Raw genomic sequence first — 21,403 nt, forward strand, 5'->3', positions numbered from 1 at the left:
AGGCAGAGTCCCGGGGGTCAGAGGGACAGGCCAGAGGGGGGGGATCCTCCAGCAGGAGCCGGGAAGGACAGAGGCCCCAGGGAGAAGGGGAGGTGGGTGTTCCCCACGGTGCCCTGGGGAGCCCTTGCCACATTCTCTTCTAATCACACTGGAATGCATGCAATGGTCTATTTGTGCTCGTCTAATAGGGCTCAGACCTGGCTCGTCTCTCAGAGGAAATCCCAGACTAGCTGAGAACAGAGGACTGTGGCACCTTCCTGGCCCCTTGTTCCAGCGCCCAGGCTCCTCTCCTGCACCTTCTTGCAGCTCTCTCCAGCCCCAGCTGGGGTCTCTCTTTTTCAGCTCCAGACCTGCATTTGTGAGTGCCTGCTGGCTCTCTCCACCCACCAGGTGTCTCATGAGATTTGAGTGATCCCATCCCTGGGGGAGATCCCCTTCCCGGCACCCCCCATGGCCTCTCTCCCTTCTACCTGAAGGGCAACCAAACTCTCCAGAGACCTTCCTGAATTGGGCCCAGAACTTTGGGGCTAACTTTTCTTTCTTGTCAGCAGGGTTATACATGTGTTTTATGTAAAACATACTTCCATATTGTTCACTGTTGTAAGAAAATACTCATATAAAACAAAAATGCCAAAAATAAAGACAAACTAAAGTGAAAATTTGTCTGCTTTGATCTGCAGGGACTCCAGCGCTTCTTTCTCTGGAGGTGGAGGGCATTCTTTTGTCCTAAGACCTTCAGAATTCCGGGTCCCTGCATCGTTGAGAGCAGCCAAGTTTTCACAGTGACTATACAGTATTGCTACTATTGTGCACAACGTTCTCCTAATTCAGTTTATGTAGGTCTTCCCAGAGTTTTCTGAAATCTTGCTTATCATTCCTTATGCCACAATAGTATTTCATCACCATCATATACCCAAATTTTGTTCAGCCATACCCTAACTGTGGACATCCCTTCAAACTCCAATTCTGTGCCACCACAAAAAGACAGCTAACTTTTCTACCAAGTGTTTCAAGTTGTTTAGTTTCAACTCACAAACATGGTGTCTCAATGCTGGGTGCTCTTTCTCCTTTTGGCTTCCTTTTCCTTATTAAATTGTAAATTTCTCAAGGGCAGAGACTGTCACTAGAATTATGTAGGAAAGACCTGTAAAAACCAGTCTTCAGCATTTATTCTGTAGATAACATTTCAGCTCAAGTGAAAGACACTAATTTTTAATATAATCTTAGCACTGGAAAGGACCTAATTGAAAATCATCTAAGAGAAGGAGAAAACCAAAAGGGGGAAAATTAACTTAAGTTCATATTATCTCCTTTCTCAAATATATAGAGAACCAAGCCAAATTCATAAAAATAAAAGCCATTCTCTAGCTGATAAAATGGTGAAAGGATATGAACAGGCAATTTTCAGGGGAAGGAACTAAACATATAGTCATATGAAAAAAATGCCCTGAATCTTAAATGATTAGAGAAATGCAAATTAAAACAACTCTGAGATACCATCTCATACCTAATATGACAGAAAAGGAAAATGACAAATGCTAGAGGGGCTGTAGAAAAACAGGGACGTTGATACAACGTTGGTAGAATTGTGAACTGGTTCAGCCATTCCAGAGAAGAATTTGGAACCATACCCAAAGTGCTATAAATCTACATTACATACCTTTTGACCCAGCAATACCACTACTAGCTTAGTACCCATCAGAAATCAAAGAAAAAGGAAAAGGACCCATATGTATAAAGATATTTATACCGTCTCTTATTTTAATAATGACTAAAAAATAGAAACTGAGTGGATACCCATCAGTTGGGGAATGACTGGTTAAGTTATGGTAATGATTGTGATAGAAGACTATTGTGCAACAAGAAATGAAGGGGAATGGTTTCAGAAAAACCTAGAAGAAGCAGAGTTTTAAAAAAATTTCCCCGTTTCCTGCTTTTCTTGGTTAGATAACTATTAGATCTCTTCCAATTTTAAGATTCTACAAAAAATTAGTGTCTTTCACTTGAGCTGAAATATTATCCGCTGAATGAATGTTAACAGTCTGTTTTCCACAGATCTTTTCTAAAATACATAATCCTACTGATTAACCAGCACATTTTAATGAGAATCATTTGTAAGGTTTAGCACAGCTGGAAAGTAGGTAAGGGAATTTTTTTAAATGTAAAAAAAAAATTAAATAAAACACATAATACATTTTATTTATTTAAAAAACCCTTACTTAGAATTGATATTAAGTAACAGGAATATTGTACTATGATCAATGGTGAAAGGACTAAACTTTCATCAGCAAAGCAAGTTTCCAAAATATCCACAAGGGATGCATGATGAAAAATGCCATCCATAGCCAAAGAAGGAATTGTTGGAGTCTGTCTGCAGATCAAAGTATGCTGTCTTCCACTTTTCCTTCATGAGTTTTTTATTGTTCATGTGATATGTGGTTTCTGTTATGACATGAGCAATAAGGAAATATGTGTTGAATAAAAGCACTGGTTAAATCTATATCAGACTATTTGTTGCCTTGGTGGGTGGAGAATCTGAATTAAAATATCAGAAAAATAATTATCAAAAACTGTTTCTACATGTAATCAATAATTTAAAAAAAAAGAAAGGATCGTAAGTATTGGTTCCAAGGCAGAAGAACATTGCTTGACTAGGCAACTGAAATTAACTGACTTGCCCATGGTCAGAGCCATTAGGAAGCATCTAAGGCCACATTAGAACCCAGGACCTTCCATCTCCAGGCTCGGCACCCTATCCACTGAACTACCTAGCTATCCCACATACATTTTATCTTCCAAAAGCAAGAAAATAACTAAGCAAATGGTAAGAATAAAGCAGCCCCTCCCACTTCTATTTTTGCATTAAAGGGTAAGAGAACACCTGAAGAAAGTCAAAAAACCCACAGTTAGGCCCTTCATTTTAAAAGTGAAGCAATTTCACACCCCCCCCACTGCCAACTAGACTCGTGCTTCTTTAATTTCCTTCGTGTTTTGTGAATTATGGAATCAAAGTTAAAACATCCTACTAATTAGATTTAGAATTTTTGAGGCAACGTTTTACAAATGACAAGGAAAAAGAAAAAAAAACCCTAGCATCTAGAAAACAGCACGCCACCTTTGTTAGCACTGTACATAATGCTTGCCTTTAATATCGATCCAAACAGTAAGGAGTCCACCCGTCTTACAATCTTCAGCCATTTTTTGCCATCAATGAGTGAAAATCCTTCCTGGAACAAAACAAAACAAAAAACAGAATTAGACAAAATTAACTAAAAAAACCTAGAGAATCTTGTGAAGGAAGCAGCTTCTCAAGCATTGTTCCTTCATAAGGCAACAGTAAAAATTATTCAGTATCATTAAAGGCAGATACATGTTTATGAGTACACAGACATGATTGTATGTCCTCTAATGACCTGGGTATTCTTCCTATATGACCAAAATACTTTGATTAATTTTTTAGTTTTTTTCATATTCGCAAAAAGTCAATAGTTTCACTTTAAAATAGCAAACTAAATTTGTCATTTTCACCATGCAGTGACCAAAGAACAAGTAAAACGTGAGCTTCACTAAATCTCTTCTGTTTACCAGAATCCAGCTTCATAGCTATGCAAAAGAAGGGTATTTTTTATTTTACTTTTAGCGTACCTAGGCACAGCTACTTCCCAACACAATTCCAGGCAGAATTAAAAAGGAAGTAATTTTCTTTTTGACACAATTCTTCAGCACCAATCAGCACTGGGGGTGGGAGTGGGGGTTGGGGAACAAATGAAAAAAAAAAAACAAACCAGAGGGCAGTAGAGGGTATGCATGTCTTATAAGAAATAGCTAGTAGATGGATCATTAAAAGGTTACAATAAATCATTTCTCCAACTTATTAATAAACAGAACAGTCTCTAATGATTATGCTAACACTTAGGTTCCAATTATGCTGTCAGTGGATCTCCTTAGATAGTAAGTACATTAAGGCAGAACCCATTTAGCATATGGTAAAACTAATCCAGGGTTTTGATAAGCTGACAGTGTACAAACACTGCATGCGAATTGGCTTTCCTCATAATGCTTTTCCACCATCACAGCCACTGTACTTGGCTGTAGGAATTCAGAGATTCCCCTAACTATTGTTAGAAAAGAAAATGAATGTCTTATCAAAAGAAACCAGAGAAAATCTGTTCTTTTACGTGAAAGAATTCTTCCTTTGCCCTAACAACCCAGAGGATGTTGTTTAAACACAAAACGCCAATTTTTAAAAAGCATGCATTGTGTTAAACAACATGGTGGCTAAAAATAAGAGGAAAAGGTACCTTTGTGAGCACTTACTATAAATGATTATCAAAATCTTTTTATCAATGCAGTGAATAAGGAAGAACTTTTTTGTGTGGTTTAAGATGACTGACATATATCCTGCACATTCACAGGTGAAAGAAAATACCTGCTAAAATTCCATGACACGAGGGCAGCGTTAAAGCATGTGTCTGGGGGGAAAAACATGGCTATCTACTAAGTTACAGAGAAGCTGAAAATAAGTTATAAAATATGAAAATTAATTTGAAGCTAATTATCTGGCAAGTAGCTTACAAATCCGTAGGTAAATTTTATCTCTCCAATCTGCTAATTTTCATTTATTTTTTTCCTAGTAAGGTCTCCTTTAGTACAATAGGAGGCAGAAATAGAAAGACATGACTCAAACTAGTCCCCATGGCTATGTAATTCAGTTAAGTTAACACTACTGAAATACAGGAAGAGGTTTCTATCAACAGGTCAGAATCATGGCCCATCTCTTTTTTTTTTTTTTAAACCCTTAACTTCAGTGTATAGGCTCATAGGTGGAAGATGGTAAGGGTAGGCAATGGGGGTCAAGTGACTTGCCCAGGGTCACACAGCTGGGAAGTGTCTGAGGCCGGATTTGAACCCAGGACCTCCCGTCTCTAGGCCTGACTCTCAATCCACTGAGCTACCCAGCTGCCAGACCCATCTCTTTTTAAATTTCTTTTGTCAATCAGTGAACAAGTATATTAAGCCCCTACCATGTGCCACACACTGGGGATTTAAGTGCAAAGACTGAAACAATTCCTCAGTGCTAGAGGTCTTAGGCAACTCTCCCAATTCTCTAGCTGCAGTGCAGTGAGTCTCTGCATTCCCATTCTTCTGCTTTTACTTAGAGGGTTTTTTTGCCCTTCAGATTTTTTTTTTTAATGGTGAGGTGGGAGGAGCTAAGGCACAGGAGTAGAAAGAGTACTGTACAGTTCAGTTAACATGGGTTATTTTTGGAATGAGGATTTCTTTCAGAATTCTTTACATAATATAAAATGAGAACTATACACATTATGGCATTCCCTTCTACATTTTCTAGTTGGTAAAGAAGAGTCTTGAAATAGTCAAGTTTCCTTTCTTTTGAATTTGAAAGCCTTTCTCCTGATTGCTTGTAAACTTGACTTTTGAATATAAGTGGGGAATTTAACCGCTATGAATCTTGAACTCTGCAGTTTTGAGGATTTTTGTTTCCTTTGTAGTAAGGTGATCTATGAAATCTTTCAATGGATTTTTAATTTTCTATGTTCAGAAGTTCTAGGCAGTTCTCTTCTATAATTTCCTGAATTCTGGTGTTGAGGCTTTTGTTTGACTTGCCAAGTTCTTATGGGAGACCTATAGTGCTTAAGGTGTCTATGCATTGTCTTTGGAAATCAATATATTTTGCTTACACAGTGAGCATTATTTTTTTCAAATGTAATAGATTTTTGCTTCTCTTATTCTACGTTGTCCTTGGCTTCTGTATATTTGCATTCCCAATATATTGTTCTCCCCTTTTTGGTGAGACTTGCTGTTGCAAATTCCAATTTTTCTGTTCTGCCCAATATTTTTGCTGTGCAAACCATGAATTCTACTCTTAATAATTCTCATTTCTCTTTTGAACCACTCAGGAGCAATGTCTTTTGGTTCTGTGTTCTTCTCAAATTCCACAGGATCCTGTCTCATCAAGTGTTGGATCATTTTCTTATATTTCACAGATGCCTTATACTTGTCAACTACATCTGGATGCCAGGCCATATCTTTTTCTCTTTGTTGATTTATCTGCTTTATGATCAAGATCTAGGAGTTTTCTTCTTCCTGAGATCTTTGGCAATTTTTCATTCTTCATCTGACTCTGATAAAACAAAACCAGATGCAGAGAATCTCAGGGCTGAAAAGGGCCTTGGAGATCATCATGTTGAACCTATAGAAATAGGAGTGCCAGCTGTGACATTGCTGACAAATGGTCATCCAGTTTCTCCTTGAGGACTCCAGTGAGAGAAAACTCACTGTTATAAGGAAAATGATGATGAGGCCTATAATCCCACTTATTGTGGAGGCTGAAGCTAGCAGACCTGTTGAGCTTGGGAGTTTCTATGCCAACTGGGTGTCTACACAAAGTTTGGCATCATTTGGTCAGACCCAGATTGCTGAGCTTCAGAGGATCCACCAGGTGACCTAAGGAGTTTGGGAGAAGAGGAAGATGATGATCAGTTGCTGAAGTCCCTTGAGATGAAGAGAGATAGCTTGCTCTATTGCTAGTATAATTTTGTTTGAGTGACAAATGTTAATTTTTTTTATATTTCAGAGAATGAAAGATTATTGAATAACAGAGTCAAGGGGAGATGCTGAAAGATACAATGTGGACAAAGGAGTATTCCAATTCCCCTACTAGTATGGTGGAGATAGGGGTGCATGAGAAAAATTAAAGCCAGTGCTGGAGAATATAGCTGGGAAGATAGTCCTCAGTGGGTATCCAGGCTGTGATGAGGGCTAAGAAATGGAAAGAATGTGAGAGAAAGAAGAACTGGGTAAGAAGAGTTTGTTTTGTTTGGAATGGGAATTCCAGGAAGAGGATGAGAAGTCAAAGACCTGAAGAAGCAGGTAGAACAACTGGGAACCTATGATATTTCTGAAGAAAGGGAAAATACCCAAATTAGGGAGTGAGTTACCAATAGTGTCAGAAATTGCAGATATCAAGGGGCATAAAACTTGGAAACAAGACACTAGATTTAGCCATTAGGAGGTAACTGGTGACCTTTGAGAGAAGAGTTTCAATAGAATAAAGTGTAAGTCTAATTATAAGAGGCTGAGAAAGAAGATTAGATGTAAGGGAATTAGGGATATAAACAGCTTTTGCAGGAAGTGAGCAATAAAGGGGCAAAGATATGTTATTCTAATTTCAATTTCTGCACTTTATGAGAGTTATCTGCGACCTTTAGTTATTTCTTTGTCTTCCATATTTTGATTAGGGGTGGAGTGGAATTAAGGTGTTAGTGGTTCTAAACTGTGATTTTTCTCCATGTCCAGAACTCCACATGTGGAAACTCCCCCCACTGAAAGAAATCAATAACTTACCTATAACAAACGCTTAGAGAGAAGCCTACGGTACCAAGTGATTGACTTACTCATGGTCACTCACACAGCTACTTTGTGTCAGAGGCCTTCCAGTCTCCAAGGACAACATTGCAACTATTATTCCATAACTTCTCCCATGCCCCTATTCTCGATTATCTCACTGCCCATTCTTATCGTAAATATTTTAGACAAGGCCAAAGTGAAAAGCCAAGAAGAAACATCTAAAGGCAATGAAAGAAACAACATATGAAAGACATTACTGCAGCTATTCATTCTGGAAAAAAAAAATTAAATCCCAGAAAGGTAGTAGTAAATGACCCAATGTTTCCATTTAAGGAATTCTTAACACAAAATACTTCCAACTCAGCAATAACTTCCTCTATTTTCTAGTTATACCACTGAACTACTCCTTGCCCTCCCACAATCGCAGCTGCACAAAAGTTCCTAGAGGGTAAAACTCTCAGAAAGGAAACCAGGGCCTGAGAGAAAAATGGGTTAATGAGTTCGAGTCCAAGGGAAGAAGAGCATAAGGCGAGAATAAAGACACAAAGACAAAGAAAGTTCTGACATGAAGTAGTCAGACAGCGAATTAGCTCTGATGGGATAGAGCTTCACTGGAATGAAGCTCCGATGGTGAAGAGCTTAATCCTTAGCCAACATACTGGTGTTTTTATTGGGGTTACAACAGAATAGGGGAAAGTGAAAATGATAATTAGACAAGTGGTCTGGTACATTAACATGGAACCTAAAACAATAAATGTAGCTAAAGCCCAGATCAGGAGTTCATATAGCCTAAGACATCTAAGTTTGTTTGATACATATGTTGATTGTTATTGGTAAAATAAGGAGCTGGAGATCTTCCAGAGTGTAGCCTTGGGGAAAGGCTAGGAATTTGACACGGTTGAGGTTCAATTTAACTCAAGGTTACAGAAACCAATCATGAGAAATACAAGAGTCAGCTTTTTGAGCACCCTTAAAATAATATCAAGATGAATATATACCTGGACTCCTACATCTTGAATAGTGAAAGACTGTGCTCATGGCTCCCCTAAGTCTTTTCTCCAGGGCAGACATCCCTAGTTCCTTCAACCAGTCCTTATATTACATGGTTTAGAGTTCTCTCAGCATATTGATCGTTACTCTTTGGATATTTCTTGCTAGTCAATGTATTTCTTCAAATGGACACAATGCTCCTACAATGATCTCAAGATGCAAAAGTGTATCAGGCCTATAAACTCCCTCATTTTGTAATCTATGCTTCTATTAATGCATCTAAGAATGCATTATTTTTTTAAACTGTCAGATTCTTGCAGGTCACTAAAAACAGAAGGTATCTTAAAGATGGACTATCTTCCAGCCACAACTGCTTCCCCATCCAGTAGTTGTGCAATTTTTTTTTTAAACTCAGGTGTTAATTTTTTCATGTTCTTACTAAATTTCATTTTATTAGATTCAGTTCAACATTCCAGACTTCAACATTTTTTTTAAAATCTTTCCTTTATTCTGTGTATTAGCTATTACTCTTGGGTTCATGTTATGTGATAATTTGTTAAACTTAGTATCATAATACACAAAGCCCTGTGACTCTCCACTAAAGACACTCTGATGACATTAATTGGCACTCACCGATTCAATCAGTTCCAGATTAACCAGTCAATCAGCAAACATTTGTTAAGCACCTACTACACAGGAGTCACTGCACAAAATGATTTTTCTTTCCCAGGAGCTTCCATTCTGACTTTCCTGTGGATCTTTATTCAGGTCATGCTCATTAACTGTGAGTTGCACCTGAGGCTTGGTCTCCCTCTCAGGCTTTCACTTGGTGATCTCCTCAGCTCCTGTAGATTAAGCTCTTGCCTCTATGCAGATGATATTCAAATTTACTTGCACAGCTCTCACCTCTCTGGACTTCAAGTCTTCCATCCCCAAGTGCAGGGGTCGGCAACGTATGGCTCTTTCTGCAGGAGCCATAAAGTCCATTTTTTTTCAGGCGCTGTTACAGGAGTGCACTGTGAGCACTGGACGGCTCTCACGAAATTACATTTTAAAAAATGTGGCGTTTATGGCTCTCACGGCCAAAAAGGTTGCCGACCCCTGCCCAAGTGCTTACTGGGCTTCTTGAACTAGATGGCTTGTAGACTGCTTAAACTCAGCACGTCCAAAACAACTCACCTTTTCCTCAAACTCTGTCTTCCCCTTTTACGGTGGAGGGCACCCAGCATCCCCTCAATCACCCAAGCTTACAGTCCCTCCTTCCACATACACCGGGCCCAACTAGTTAAGCCTGCTGGTTCTCCCTTCCAACATCTCCACTTTCCTTTCTCCTCAGACACTTGTCCTGCCCCTAGCACAGGCCCTCTTCACCTCAGGTCAGGACTATTACAAAAGCCTGCTTCAAGTCTCCCCCCAACAACATACTCTGAGATCCGGGGGTGCCTCCTTTCTGCTCCTCCAACAAGGCATTCCATCTTCTGACTGCAGGTCTGGAATGCTCTCCTCAACTTGGCCTCCTAGTTCTGCCGGATTCCTTCAAGTCTCGAGGAACTGTATTTTGCCAATCTCATATCCCCAGGGCTTAGCAGAGCTCCCAGTACAGTGATGATGAACCTTTTAGAGAGAGCATGCCATGCCCCACCCCCAGAGACCTCATGCCCTGCCCCCCCCCCCACCCCAGAGAGGGGAGGGAGGAAGCTTCTATTGGGCTGCTGGATGGAGGGGGGGAGGCCTGGTGGAGAGGGGGAGGGGAGCAGCTCTGCCCGAGTTCCTCTGCAGAGGGCTCTCTGTGCCTTTTCTGGCACACGTGCTGTAGGTTCACCATCTCTGCACTAGTACATAGAAGGTGCTTCTTAGTCAATGCTGGTCCCCTGACATCTCTCATCGCTCTCTCTCTCACGGGCTCACACTTCATCTTCCTTTTATCCAAAGGGCCTGGCCTCCTTGGCCTCCGAGGTCCTGCCCAGCTCTGGAGGCACAGGTGTGTGAGACATTTGCCATTAGGAACGGTGAGCATGCCAGAGATGTCGGGGCACTCTAGTTGTCCCCTCTGTAATCCTAGGCAAGCTGGTGCTGACCCAGGCCTTATCGAAACAGAGAACTTGTGGGCTTTTAAGATGTTGTGCCAGCATTATCAGGCAGCTAGGTGGCAGAAGAGATACAGTGCCAGCCCTAGAGTCAGAAAGGCCTAAATTCAAATGTGATCTCAAACACTAATTATGTGACTTTGGGCAAGTCGCTTCACCCTATTTGTTGGCTTCAGTTTCCTCATCTGTAAAATGAGCTGGAGAAGGAAATGGCAAACCACTCTAGTATCTTTTCTAAGAAAACTCCAAATGGGGCCATAAAGAGTTATATATGACTGAACAACAAAAATGTGTTATCTCTTCTGATCCTTACTACTAACTACTACTCTAAGAGAGAAAAAGAACGTGTATTACCATTTTGCAAATAAGGAAGTAAGGCTCAAGAAGACTAAGTGATCTGCCAAGGTTAACATTTAAATGAGTGGCAGAGTCAGCATTTGAACCCAGGGCTTCTAACTCTAAAACTAATGTTCTTTTTTGGAAAATCATTTTGCCTTCCTCAAATAGATTACTATCAGTCAATAAAAAGGAAACTAGGCAGCATACAGAAATTAGAGTCAGGAAAAAATAAATCTGAATCCTGGCTCAGGCACTATCTATCTTTATGATACTGGACAAGTCACTTACATTCCCTTGGCCTCAGTTTCCACATCTGTAAAATGAAGATAATCACTGTACCTAACTCATATGTTTAGCGTAAGTATTGAATGAAACAAAATACATAAAGCACTTTGAAAGTCTTAAAGCACCATATGTGAGAGTTTATTATGAATATTTTAAAAGGAACATAGGCCAATCTGGTCTAATGAATTTAAGCTGGCTCTAGGTAAATGCTGACTTTCCACTCACAAGCCATTATGTTCATAATAAATTCTACATTTTTGCCAGAACTTAAAATCTACCTTCTTTCTCTAACCCAGAATCACTCCCTTTGCCAATCACCAGTCCTGTATCAATTCTCCCCTTTCCCATGATTTTTCAACAATCTCTGATAATAGTTCAGTATTCACACCTGAAAATTCCTTTCCGGTAAACTGAGATGTAGACCATCTAGGTGTGGGGCCTTGAATTTATTGATTGTTCTTTTGTATCCAAAGTAGTTTTAAAAGCAACGAAGCCTTTATTTTCTGTCTAGCATTCATAACCTCCATTTTTTCCTGTTCTGGCATTTTTTTAAGAGAATCATGATATCCTTTTATATTCATCTTTATCATTGGCTTCCCTCTTCTCTACATGTCTTTTTAAGACAAGTTCACTAATGAGCTCTCTTTGTAGTCACATTCATATCTTTAAAAAGCTTCCTTAGTTTTTCCTCAATGTAATTATTTTTCATAATTTTGTTCTGGAGAACAATCCATCCTTCGGCCTACTTCTCTTATAAATTTTAGGCCATGGGATCCTACCTATCCTTTGAATTCTCTGAAATCTGCTCCCCGCTAAAACTAGGATATACATCATACTTGCATTCCTGTACTTATCTGTTAGGAACACGATATAGTCACTTATTCCTTCAGTTCCTGTCAGTTTTATTTGGGCAACCTATTCCTCCTTATTACTTAGAATCAAATATAAGTAGTACTTCTCCTTATCACTCCCTCCATAAAATTACCAGAAAGGAAGTTGAAGAATTTCTTGGTTCTCTGCTTTTAATGAGAATTCCCCTAACACTACTATTATCCTGCCTCATATGCCAGCTTTGGGATATGATTCCAGAACTCATCATCCATTCCCAACACTTAAATAGGTTGATTCCCACAACAATACTGCCTCTGTTACTCCTCCATTGATTCTCAAATATACAGAGACCAAGTGCTTAGATTGCCACATGAGGATATACCCTCTTGATATAGAAAGCTACTCCATTATCCCTTTTATTTAATTTCTTTAAAATAAAGTATATCTTATTCTTATATTTCAGACATGTATCACATCCTACCAAATGCCTTAATTTTACTTAATTTCTCTTTTCATCTGAAGCCAAAGGCATTATTATTCATGTTCCACTTCCTGGACAACATTTCCTATGAGTTACTAGGCAATTCTTCCAATGCCATACCTTGACTAGAAAGGTGATAAGTAAGTTAGCTTTAGTCACATGCTTTTTATGTCATAACAGATGTTTTAATGAAAAGATAGCACTTTACTTTTACAAAAATGACAATAAAAATGCACACACCTGCTACAAACACCCTGAGTCAGAGGAAAATAGCATAGAAGAAAGTAACAAAAATAACTTGATGACTAACCACTTGACAAATCCATATAATCCTTAAACCCCAAGTGCCAAAGAAAAACTTTGTGTTTACTGCCCTTGATAAGGAGCACGGAACCAGGTGATATATTCTAAAACTTTATACTAGCTCATTTTTTAGAGTGGAGATTTTTAGCCTAGGGCCCATAAATGTGTTATTTAAAAAAATTAAGATAACTATTTTGGCTATTCCTTTGTATTCCTATGTACTTTAAGTATTTAAAACATTATTCTGAAAAGGGGTTCCATAGATTTCCCTAGACTACCAGAAGAGTTCATCACACTCAAAAAAAAAAAAAGATTAAGAACTCTGTTCTTATCATAGATTTTTTTTTTTTTTTTGGTAAGCTTTAGATTACAGGGCTGGGGGTCATGGTAAAAAAAAAAAAGCTGCTTCAGAAAATCATAACACCAAAACCATGAAAGAAAAAGATCGTAACTCTCCTCTAATTTATTTACTAGAGTTGAAAGGAACATTATCCCCTTACCTACAAATGCGCAAGGTGATGCCCAATGAAATGAAGTCATTTGTTCAAGGTCAAAGAGCTAATTACTGTTAGTGCTGAGAACAGAATCCAGGTCTCTCTACTGTACCACACTACTTCTACTGTAGTATTTAACTTTCACTAAGTAGTAACAATTATTAATTATTCATGCTCATGAAGAGAAGGATTTTTGAAATGCATTTTTAGAAATTGAGTTGACTGAGTATGGTCTCCAATTCTTGGAATTCCATAAAATAGTCCTTCAAAAAAATAGTGCTCTACTGTGCAGCACACTATGAAGATGCTGTGGCTGAAACATTTGTTAGTGATCATCTGAGGGTTTTTTTTTCTATTTTTTTAAACTCTTAACTTCTGTGGGCTCCTTGGTGGACAAGTGGTAAGGGTGGGCAATGGGGGTCAAGTGACTTGCCCAGGGTCACACAGCTGGGAAGTGTCTGAGGCCAGATTTGAACCTAGGACCTCCTGTCTCTAGGCCTGGCTCTCCTCCATCCACTGAGCTACCCAGCTGCCCCCTCATCTGAGGTTTTAATGGACTTGTAAGTCACAATAACTTGTTTTATGGGTTGTTCTCTTTTTGTATTGCTATAATAAAATAAGCTCCAACTTGTCACCAATGTGCTCATAAAGGTTAGGCTGAGCTATAGAGGAGAGTTTTACTGGTAATTCTGTTGGGAAAGTATTTCATAGAATGACAACTCTCCCTTTCTGTGTGCTATTTCCTCAATGAACTTTCATAAAGTTGTTCTCGCCTAGCTTTCCCAACTACCTGTCTTGTCTGACTATTCCTTTCCAGTATCCTTTGCTAGATCTTTATCCACACAATGCCCACTAGTTAAGAAGGATGTTTACTTTCATCTTGACGCCAGTCTTGGGCAAAAAAATCACAACTCTTTGGACTTCAATTTCTTCATCTGTAAATTGAGAGGGATAGAGTAGATGACCTCTAAGTTCCCTTCTAGTTCTAAATCTATTACACAATGAATTGGGAGGTTCAGGTAAGGTTTTATGGAGTATATGGCACTTGAGCTCAGCCTTGAAGGTAACTTTAGATTTGGGGAGAGATGGAACAGAAAGTCAAACTATTAGTCTTAGAAAAGCATGAAGGTGCTGCTGAAAACAGACACAAGAAAAGAGGAAATAAATTCAGAAAAAGGAGTCAGAAGGATGCCAAAGACAAACTTCATCTACTTCAAATATTTGTCTTTTTTCATTAAGGAAACAGTTAACGGAGTCAAAGGCAGTTAATGAAGGAGGTATGAAATGATCACTTGGCAGCTGTGAGGGCCCAGTTGCGGTTACATGATATAAACCTATACTGGGCCCAAACAGCACATTTTGTGATTCTCTCCACCTTTGTTCAGTAGTGCTTGTGTAGGAATTAAGGTGATGGATGGTGGGGGTGATCCAAGGATGAGAGTTGGCAGGTCAAGAACCCTTATATAATATGGGGAAAAGAGGGCTGTTTAGAGCTAAACAGGTTTACCAAGAAAGTCAAGATAGGGAAATAGAGACTGGGGCTGGTGCAAAAGAATGTCTCTTCTACCAGAAACTGGAGCAAAGGCTGGTGACCCCTTTTGGGGTATGTTGTAGAGGGCTTCTTGTTCTGTTAAAGGACTAAATAACCTCTGAGGTCTGTTCCAATTCTGAGATTCTATACAGTGGCACTTGGCATAGTTAGTTAGAATTTTTTCAGGCCAGGCTTCAGTTGCACAAAGTAACCAGGCCAAATACAAGTCCAATGCCATCTCCACAAGCCAGTCCTTTAAACATGTCCCTTCCTAAGCCTTCTCTTCTGGTTAAAACTGTAATTTCTTCACATGATGTGGACTCAAAGTCCTTCACTATCCTGGTTGCTTACTTCAGTTCTCCAGCTTATCAATGTCATTCATGAAGTCTGACAAATGCAGCATATAGTCAGCTCCCTATTCTTGGAAACTATGACCCACTAACTATAGCCTAAGATACATGAGCTTTTGGGGGCCGCTACATCACATTACTGATTCATATTGAGCTTGCAGCCCACTAAAATCCTCAAATCTTTTTCAGAACTGCTATTTAACTGTTAATCTCCTATCTTGTACTTATAAAGTTGAATTTTTTTTTTACTAGGTCCAAGAATTTACATTTATCATTTTATTCTATTCAGTCCAATGACATAATGTGCCAGGATCTTTTTGGACCCTGTTATACAGAGTATTTGCTACCCTAGCTTTGGGGAGGATAGAAGGATAAGAAGGAAGGAAGGAAGGAAGGAAGGAAGGAAGGAAGGAAGGAAGGAAGGAAGGAAAGAACCAAAGAAGGGCTTATTAAGTACCCACCATTGCCAAGCACTGTGCTAAGTGTTTCCCCAAAATTATTTCATTTATCCTCACAACAACCCTAAAAGGCAAATGTTATTATTATCTCCATTTTACAGTTGAGTAAAACCAAGGCAGATAGAGGTTAAGTGACTTGCCCAGGATCATACACCTAGTAAGTACCTGAGGCCAAATTTCAATCCAAGTTTTCATATTTCCAAGCATATTGTTCTGCTCCACCTAGCTGCTTCATGTGGAATATTATCCCTCTTAGCTTTGTGTTTTCTATAAATCTAATGAGCACACCATCTAAATTTCTTTAAACAAACCACTAATAAAAAATTTTAAACAGCACAGGAAGACAGATCCTTGAGGTATTCTGGAGATCTTCTGCCAAGATGGCACTGAACTATTAATTACTACCCTGAATCCAGCCATTTAACTAGTTTTGGATCTCTGTTCTTCAAGAACAAAATGAGATATTTTATCAAAGCTTTGCTAAGATTTGGGCAAACTCTATCCAAAGCACTTCCCTCACTTATGAGTTGATGTCAAAAAAGGAAATAAAGGCAGTCCGACAGATCCTATTTTTGATGGAAGTCATACTAGTGTAATCATGGTTCCCTTTCTCAGATGTTCACTCATCATCTCCTTCCCGTCTTCTTTTCCTGGATCCTCCTACAGATCCCTCCCTCTAACCATGGGTGTCCCTCTGGGTTCAATCCTAGGTCCTCTTCCCTTTGAAGTGGCCTGAAATGTCCCACAAACCCAGCAAAGTAGCTTTAAGCAATCAAAAGAACACCGGAACAGTAATTCGTTGATTAGGCGTGAGTTGCTTACATTCACAACTATGAGAAAACAACTCACACCATCTTTAGACGTCTCTTAACCGCAAACACTGACGGTTCAGTTTCCGCGTCCGCCACCCGCCACCCCACTCTCGGCCTTCCTGAGAGTCCGTGCAGAATGGAGCGAAACTTGACCTGAAATCGCTCCAGGCTAATTAGCACCGCATTTACATGGCAGTTTGCTCCCCACCAGAGCAGAGGGAATTACGGGCAAAGCCCCGCAGACCCAAGTGGATCCGAGGTAGTAACGTCAACTCCTTGGAAACACGGGGCGACAATTGGCTACACGATCAACCCCTTCCGTAGTAGCTTTACCTTTATTTAGCCCTCCACGCTAGCTTCTGCAAGCCCTGGCCATGGAGGCCGCCGGGGCCCCTCAGCACTGCGCACGCCCCCTTCTCCCTGGAGCTCGGCCCTCAGCCTTCCGAATTTATCCCAGCTGCCCTAATCTCGCCCCTGACCACCTCGAGGAACACCAGACAGGTTACACGCGTGCAGGGCCAGCGCCTCCCCCCAACCCTCCTCGCCTCCCCAGGACGACCCCTCCCAGGCTCACGTGGCTTCGTCCCGGAGCCAATCAGCGGCCCGGGCCTGTACAGCTGCCTGGTGAAATCCCGCGGACCCGCCTGCTCTCCTCTCCATCCCCCTCGTGCCTGGGCCACGTCTGGGCCATAACCTCCGGTGGCTCCCCCTTAGCTCGCAGACCGGACACGGATCCCCCGAGGCTGAGCCTTCCCTCCCCAGTTCTCAGGCATCTTATTCCCCCTTCGAGGACTCCTCGAGCCCGTGACGCCGGCCTCCAGGCTGCCGCTGGGCTCTGGCTGCCCCCCGGGCCTGCGAGGCTCTTCCTCCTCCGCGCAGACCTTCTCCAGGAGGCCCTCCCAGGGCTCTCCCTCCTTCCTTCACTTCCCATTTATGCTCTGGGATGCTTGTTTGCGCCGCGACGTTCCCCTGGCTTGCAAGCTCCTGGCTTTTTGGGCCCCTCGGTGCTTAGCAGTCCCTGGCACATAGAAAGCACCGGATAAACACTTGTTTACTCCCTGGCCTCTTGAAACTTGCTCTGGTCACTGCCTGGCTCCAGCTTCCTTTTCCAGCCTGGTTCTCCACTCTCCCTCTTCCTCCTATACACACACACACACACACACACTCTCTCCCTCTTACACACACACACACACACACACACACACTCTCCCTCTTACACACACACACACACACACACACACACACACACCCCTCTCTGACCCTCCCGGCGTCCTCAGGTAGGCCCATCTTTCCTTCTGGCTCCCCCTCCTAGACGTCTTTTCTGTTCCTCCCCAGTGACCAGCAATCCCTTCCCGCTAGACCAGTGCTGGGCAAACTTTAAAGAGGGGGCCAAAGAAAAGGAAGTGCTCCTCTATCAGTCTGTTTCCAAGGCAGCTCTTTCGAAGTTTCATTGTATTGTGTTCGTCAGATTAGGAATAATGTCTCAGACCAGATAGAACATTTCAGGGGCCCCCCTCTGCATCTGGCCCGCGGGCCATAGTTTGCCCATCACTGCTCTAGATGATGCCTCCTTCTCTGGCACATACTTTATATTGCTGAGATGTGCAACATACATGTTCTCTTTGCTGACAGAATCTCTGAGGGAAAGGACTAATTTACTTTTGCTTTAGTATTCCTGATGCAAGCTTAATAAAGAGAGATAGCAAATGATATAAAAAAGGTAGATTATAGAATGACAGGATCATATAACTTAGTTTTGAAAAGGCCCTAAAAGAATATCATCTCATTCAATGCCTTCCCCTTACAGATGGAAAACTGAGGCTCAGGGATCATTAACTTCTCTAAAATCGCACTGCTGGTAAGGAGAGCCAGCTCAATAAGAACTCAGCTCTTGGATTCCCAATCCAGCATCTTTTCATTAGAAGCTGGCTAAAAATTAGGCTGGCCCCATTTCCTCCCCTGCATCAGTGGCAGGAAAAGCATCAATAGCACCTAGGTGTCCTCCACATTTTCCAAAACTACAAGAATCCTATTCTTCAGTTCTTCCTGTTGATTTTGCTACCATATGCAGAGCCACACAAACTTTTGGTCAACAGAACCACCATGTGTATTTTAGAACTGGGACAAAACAATGTTTAATATAATTTATTTCCTATGGCAATATCCCAATTTTTTGATTACCTATACAAGTATCTTAAAAAAAAAAATAAAAACAACTCTTAAGCAATTGGTGTTAGATGACTTGGCTGGGTCACATAACTAGGAAGTATCTGAGTTCAAACTCAGGACCTCTGGTCTCTCAGCCTGGCTCTCCATCCACTGAACCACCTACCTGCCCCTAGTCTCTCTTTTTTTCTTAAACAAAAACTACCTTTCCTCATTCAATAATTTGGTTCTGCTAAATGTTATAAGAAGGAAAGCACTATAGTGAGAATAACTTTTTAAAAATATACTCCAAAGGCTGGATGTAATATCAAACTTTTTGTTGTATTGGTTAAGTTTTGCTGAACTATTGTAGCCCTTTTTTTTTTTTTTTTTAATTACTTTGTCTCTCTGGGGATGGGCAGAGGAGGTATACTGGGAAATGTAGGTGTAAAAGCAAAAGCCACTTAATGAAAATTTATATTAAAAACAACAAAAAACCAAGAACAACTAAATGTACTCCACATAGGATAATATAGCAAAACTTTCTCTAGAAATCTTAACTTCTTAAACTCAGTTTTACTTTTATTTTTTTAAGTTAATGAATTAAGAAGCAGTTCTGCCAACTCTTGATTACTTCCACATTTCACTCAAAATTTAATAAATTTCACAAGATATAATTGTAAATAAAATTAGAAAAGAATGTAGGTCACAATATCCTCCTGTAGAAGTACAAAAGGACTTTAAAAATTTGGTAATATAGGAATATGCTCAACATAGTCCCAATTTTTTATTAGAAGCTCTTAACCCATAGAAACACACACACACACACACACACACACACACACACACACACACACACACACACACCCTAATCTCTTGTGAGTGTTCTAATGTGGTGCGCACAATAATTGTCCAAAGTAAACACCAAAATTTGAGCTACAAAATATTCTCATTACTGAGAACATCAAAATGTGAGCCAATCAATGAAACAATGACTGCTATAACCCTGGTAAGTGTACAAAGTATTATAATCAGTGCATACATATGCATATATGTATTCATATTTTTTCATCAATATTTCCTAGACATGTAAATCCTTTTCTCTGTGTGACACCATACTCTCTTGCCTCTTTTCCTGCCTAGAAAGTTGATGTGTTAGTAGTTGTTGTAGTTAGTAGCTTTCTGGCATGAAGAATATGTTTTTAAAAACCAGTCTGCCCATATATTTACATGGAAGATTTACTAATGTAATTGTACTATATTCTTACAAAGGATTTTATTTCATTTTTTCTTAAAGTACAGAAATACACATAGTTGAATTAATCTGATTCTGACACAAACTACCCCATCAACATTATTCACACTTAAATTCAATTTCTGGTCTATTTCCTAAATTATTAAATATAGTACTGCCTCATGCATTCACTTCTAGTGGCACTTTCCACCATGTTCTAACAACACTACAGGCATATTTTTAAAGTTTTAATTTTTAGATATCACAAGTGGTTGTAATTATAACATGGTGCAACGAACCAGCTGAGCTGTGTATAATGCTACCTTTTGCTATTTTGGTATAGTGCAAACAATACTAAGAGACATTAAAAGCATAATCAAAAAAAAGGGCAAAGTAGAAAATAACCTTATTCAGAGAATACTATTTTTCAATTTTCACCATCTCTCATTACCAGAAAACAAATTTTTAAAAAATCAATTCAAAGAATATACCTTTTATTTAAATTTTATTTTCTTCTCAATATTTGCTTTACTTAAATGTAAGGGGCCAAGATACTTGCTTATTAAATACTTCTAGAACTCTCTCACTCATTTTCAAAAAAACATAACTTTTAGTCAGATCAGAAATGTAAAGGATTTATTTGCCTTTAGTTTCTGTTATTTACTAGAAACTAAGAAAAAATATTGAAAAAGATGAGAAAATTAACCCAAAAGGAATCTAGTTTAGAATTAGTTTATATTAATTAATGCCTCAGATAAAGGTGTAGTTGAGAAACTCATCAAAATGAAGATGATAAGAAGTTGAGAGGAGCAGCTAACCTACTTAATAATAGTCAAGATCCAAAAAGGTCTTGACAGAATTAGAACACTGAACCAAATTTAATAAGGCAAATTTTCATAAGGATAAATGTTGTCTTCACAATAGTTTTTTTTAGAATTGACTTCACAAACAGAAGATGGGAGGAGTGAAAATACCATTTGTACTCTATCTGAGTTGGATTACATCTGTGTATAGTTGTGTGTGACATTTAAGAAGGATACTGATAAACTGTAGAATGTCTAGAGGAGGGTAAAATGAATGATGACATGTTTCAAATTCATGCCATATGAAACCTGGCATAAAGAATCAAAGATGTTTAGCCTGGAGAAGACTCAGGAAGGATGTGTTAGTTATCTTCCTGTATTTAAAGGCCTGATATGGAAGAGAGATTAGATGTGTTATGTTTAGCCCATAGGTTCAGACAATTCTGAGGGGAATTAAAAGCTGAACTAAAAAAACGATAAGGTTAAAGAGTTAAAAAAAAGTCTTACTCAGAGTCCTGTTCTTTATAGTTTCTATCATTGATTATGATCAGAAAACAAGTATGATAAAAAATCAGTTGCAAACACTATATTTTTTTAGCCAGCCAGAGCTCAAAATTAGCGGCAATAAGCAGAACATGCAAAGAAGCAAATCTAAATCTGACATCAAGAAAAATTCCTAATAATTATAGCTGTCGAGTGGAATGGGATATGTTGCCAAGTAATAGGTTCTCCCTCACAGGAGATTTTCAAGCAAAGTCTGGATGATCATTTGTTAAGTACATGGCAGGAAAGATTTTTCTTTTCCAAGTGTGGTTTGGACTCCATGGCCATCGAAATCCCTTACAATTGAAATTCTGGGATTCTGTGTAACAATAAGATCTGTACACCATAA

General features: G+C 39.6%; 1 protein-coding gene across 1 annotated transcript in view; it reads right to left on the bottom strand.

Annotated features, from left to right (window-relative positions):
* The window catches only part of REC114 (REC114 meiotic recombination protein), an 80,569-nt gene that overhangs the window by 12,520 nt on the left and 46,646 nt on the right, over positions 1-21,403 (bottom strand). Inside the window, 1 exon segment of the mRNA XM_044660263.1 lies at positions 3,144-3,227. Within this exon segment, the coding sequence (XP_044516198.1) occupies positions 3,144-3,227 (84 nt within the window).

This window comes from Gracilinanus agilis, chromosome 2, assembly GCF_016433145.1.
Source record: "Gracilinanus agilis isolate LMUSP501 chromosome 2, AgileGrace, whole genome shotgun sequence".
NCBI lineage: Eukaryota > Metazoa > Chordata > Mammalia > Didelphimorphia > Didelphidae > Gracilinanus > Gracilinanus agilis.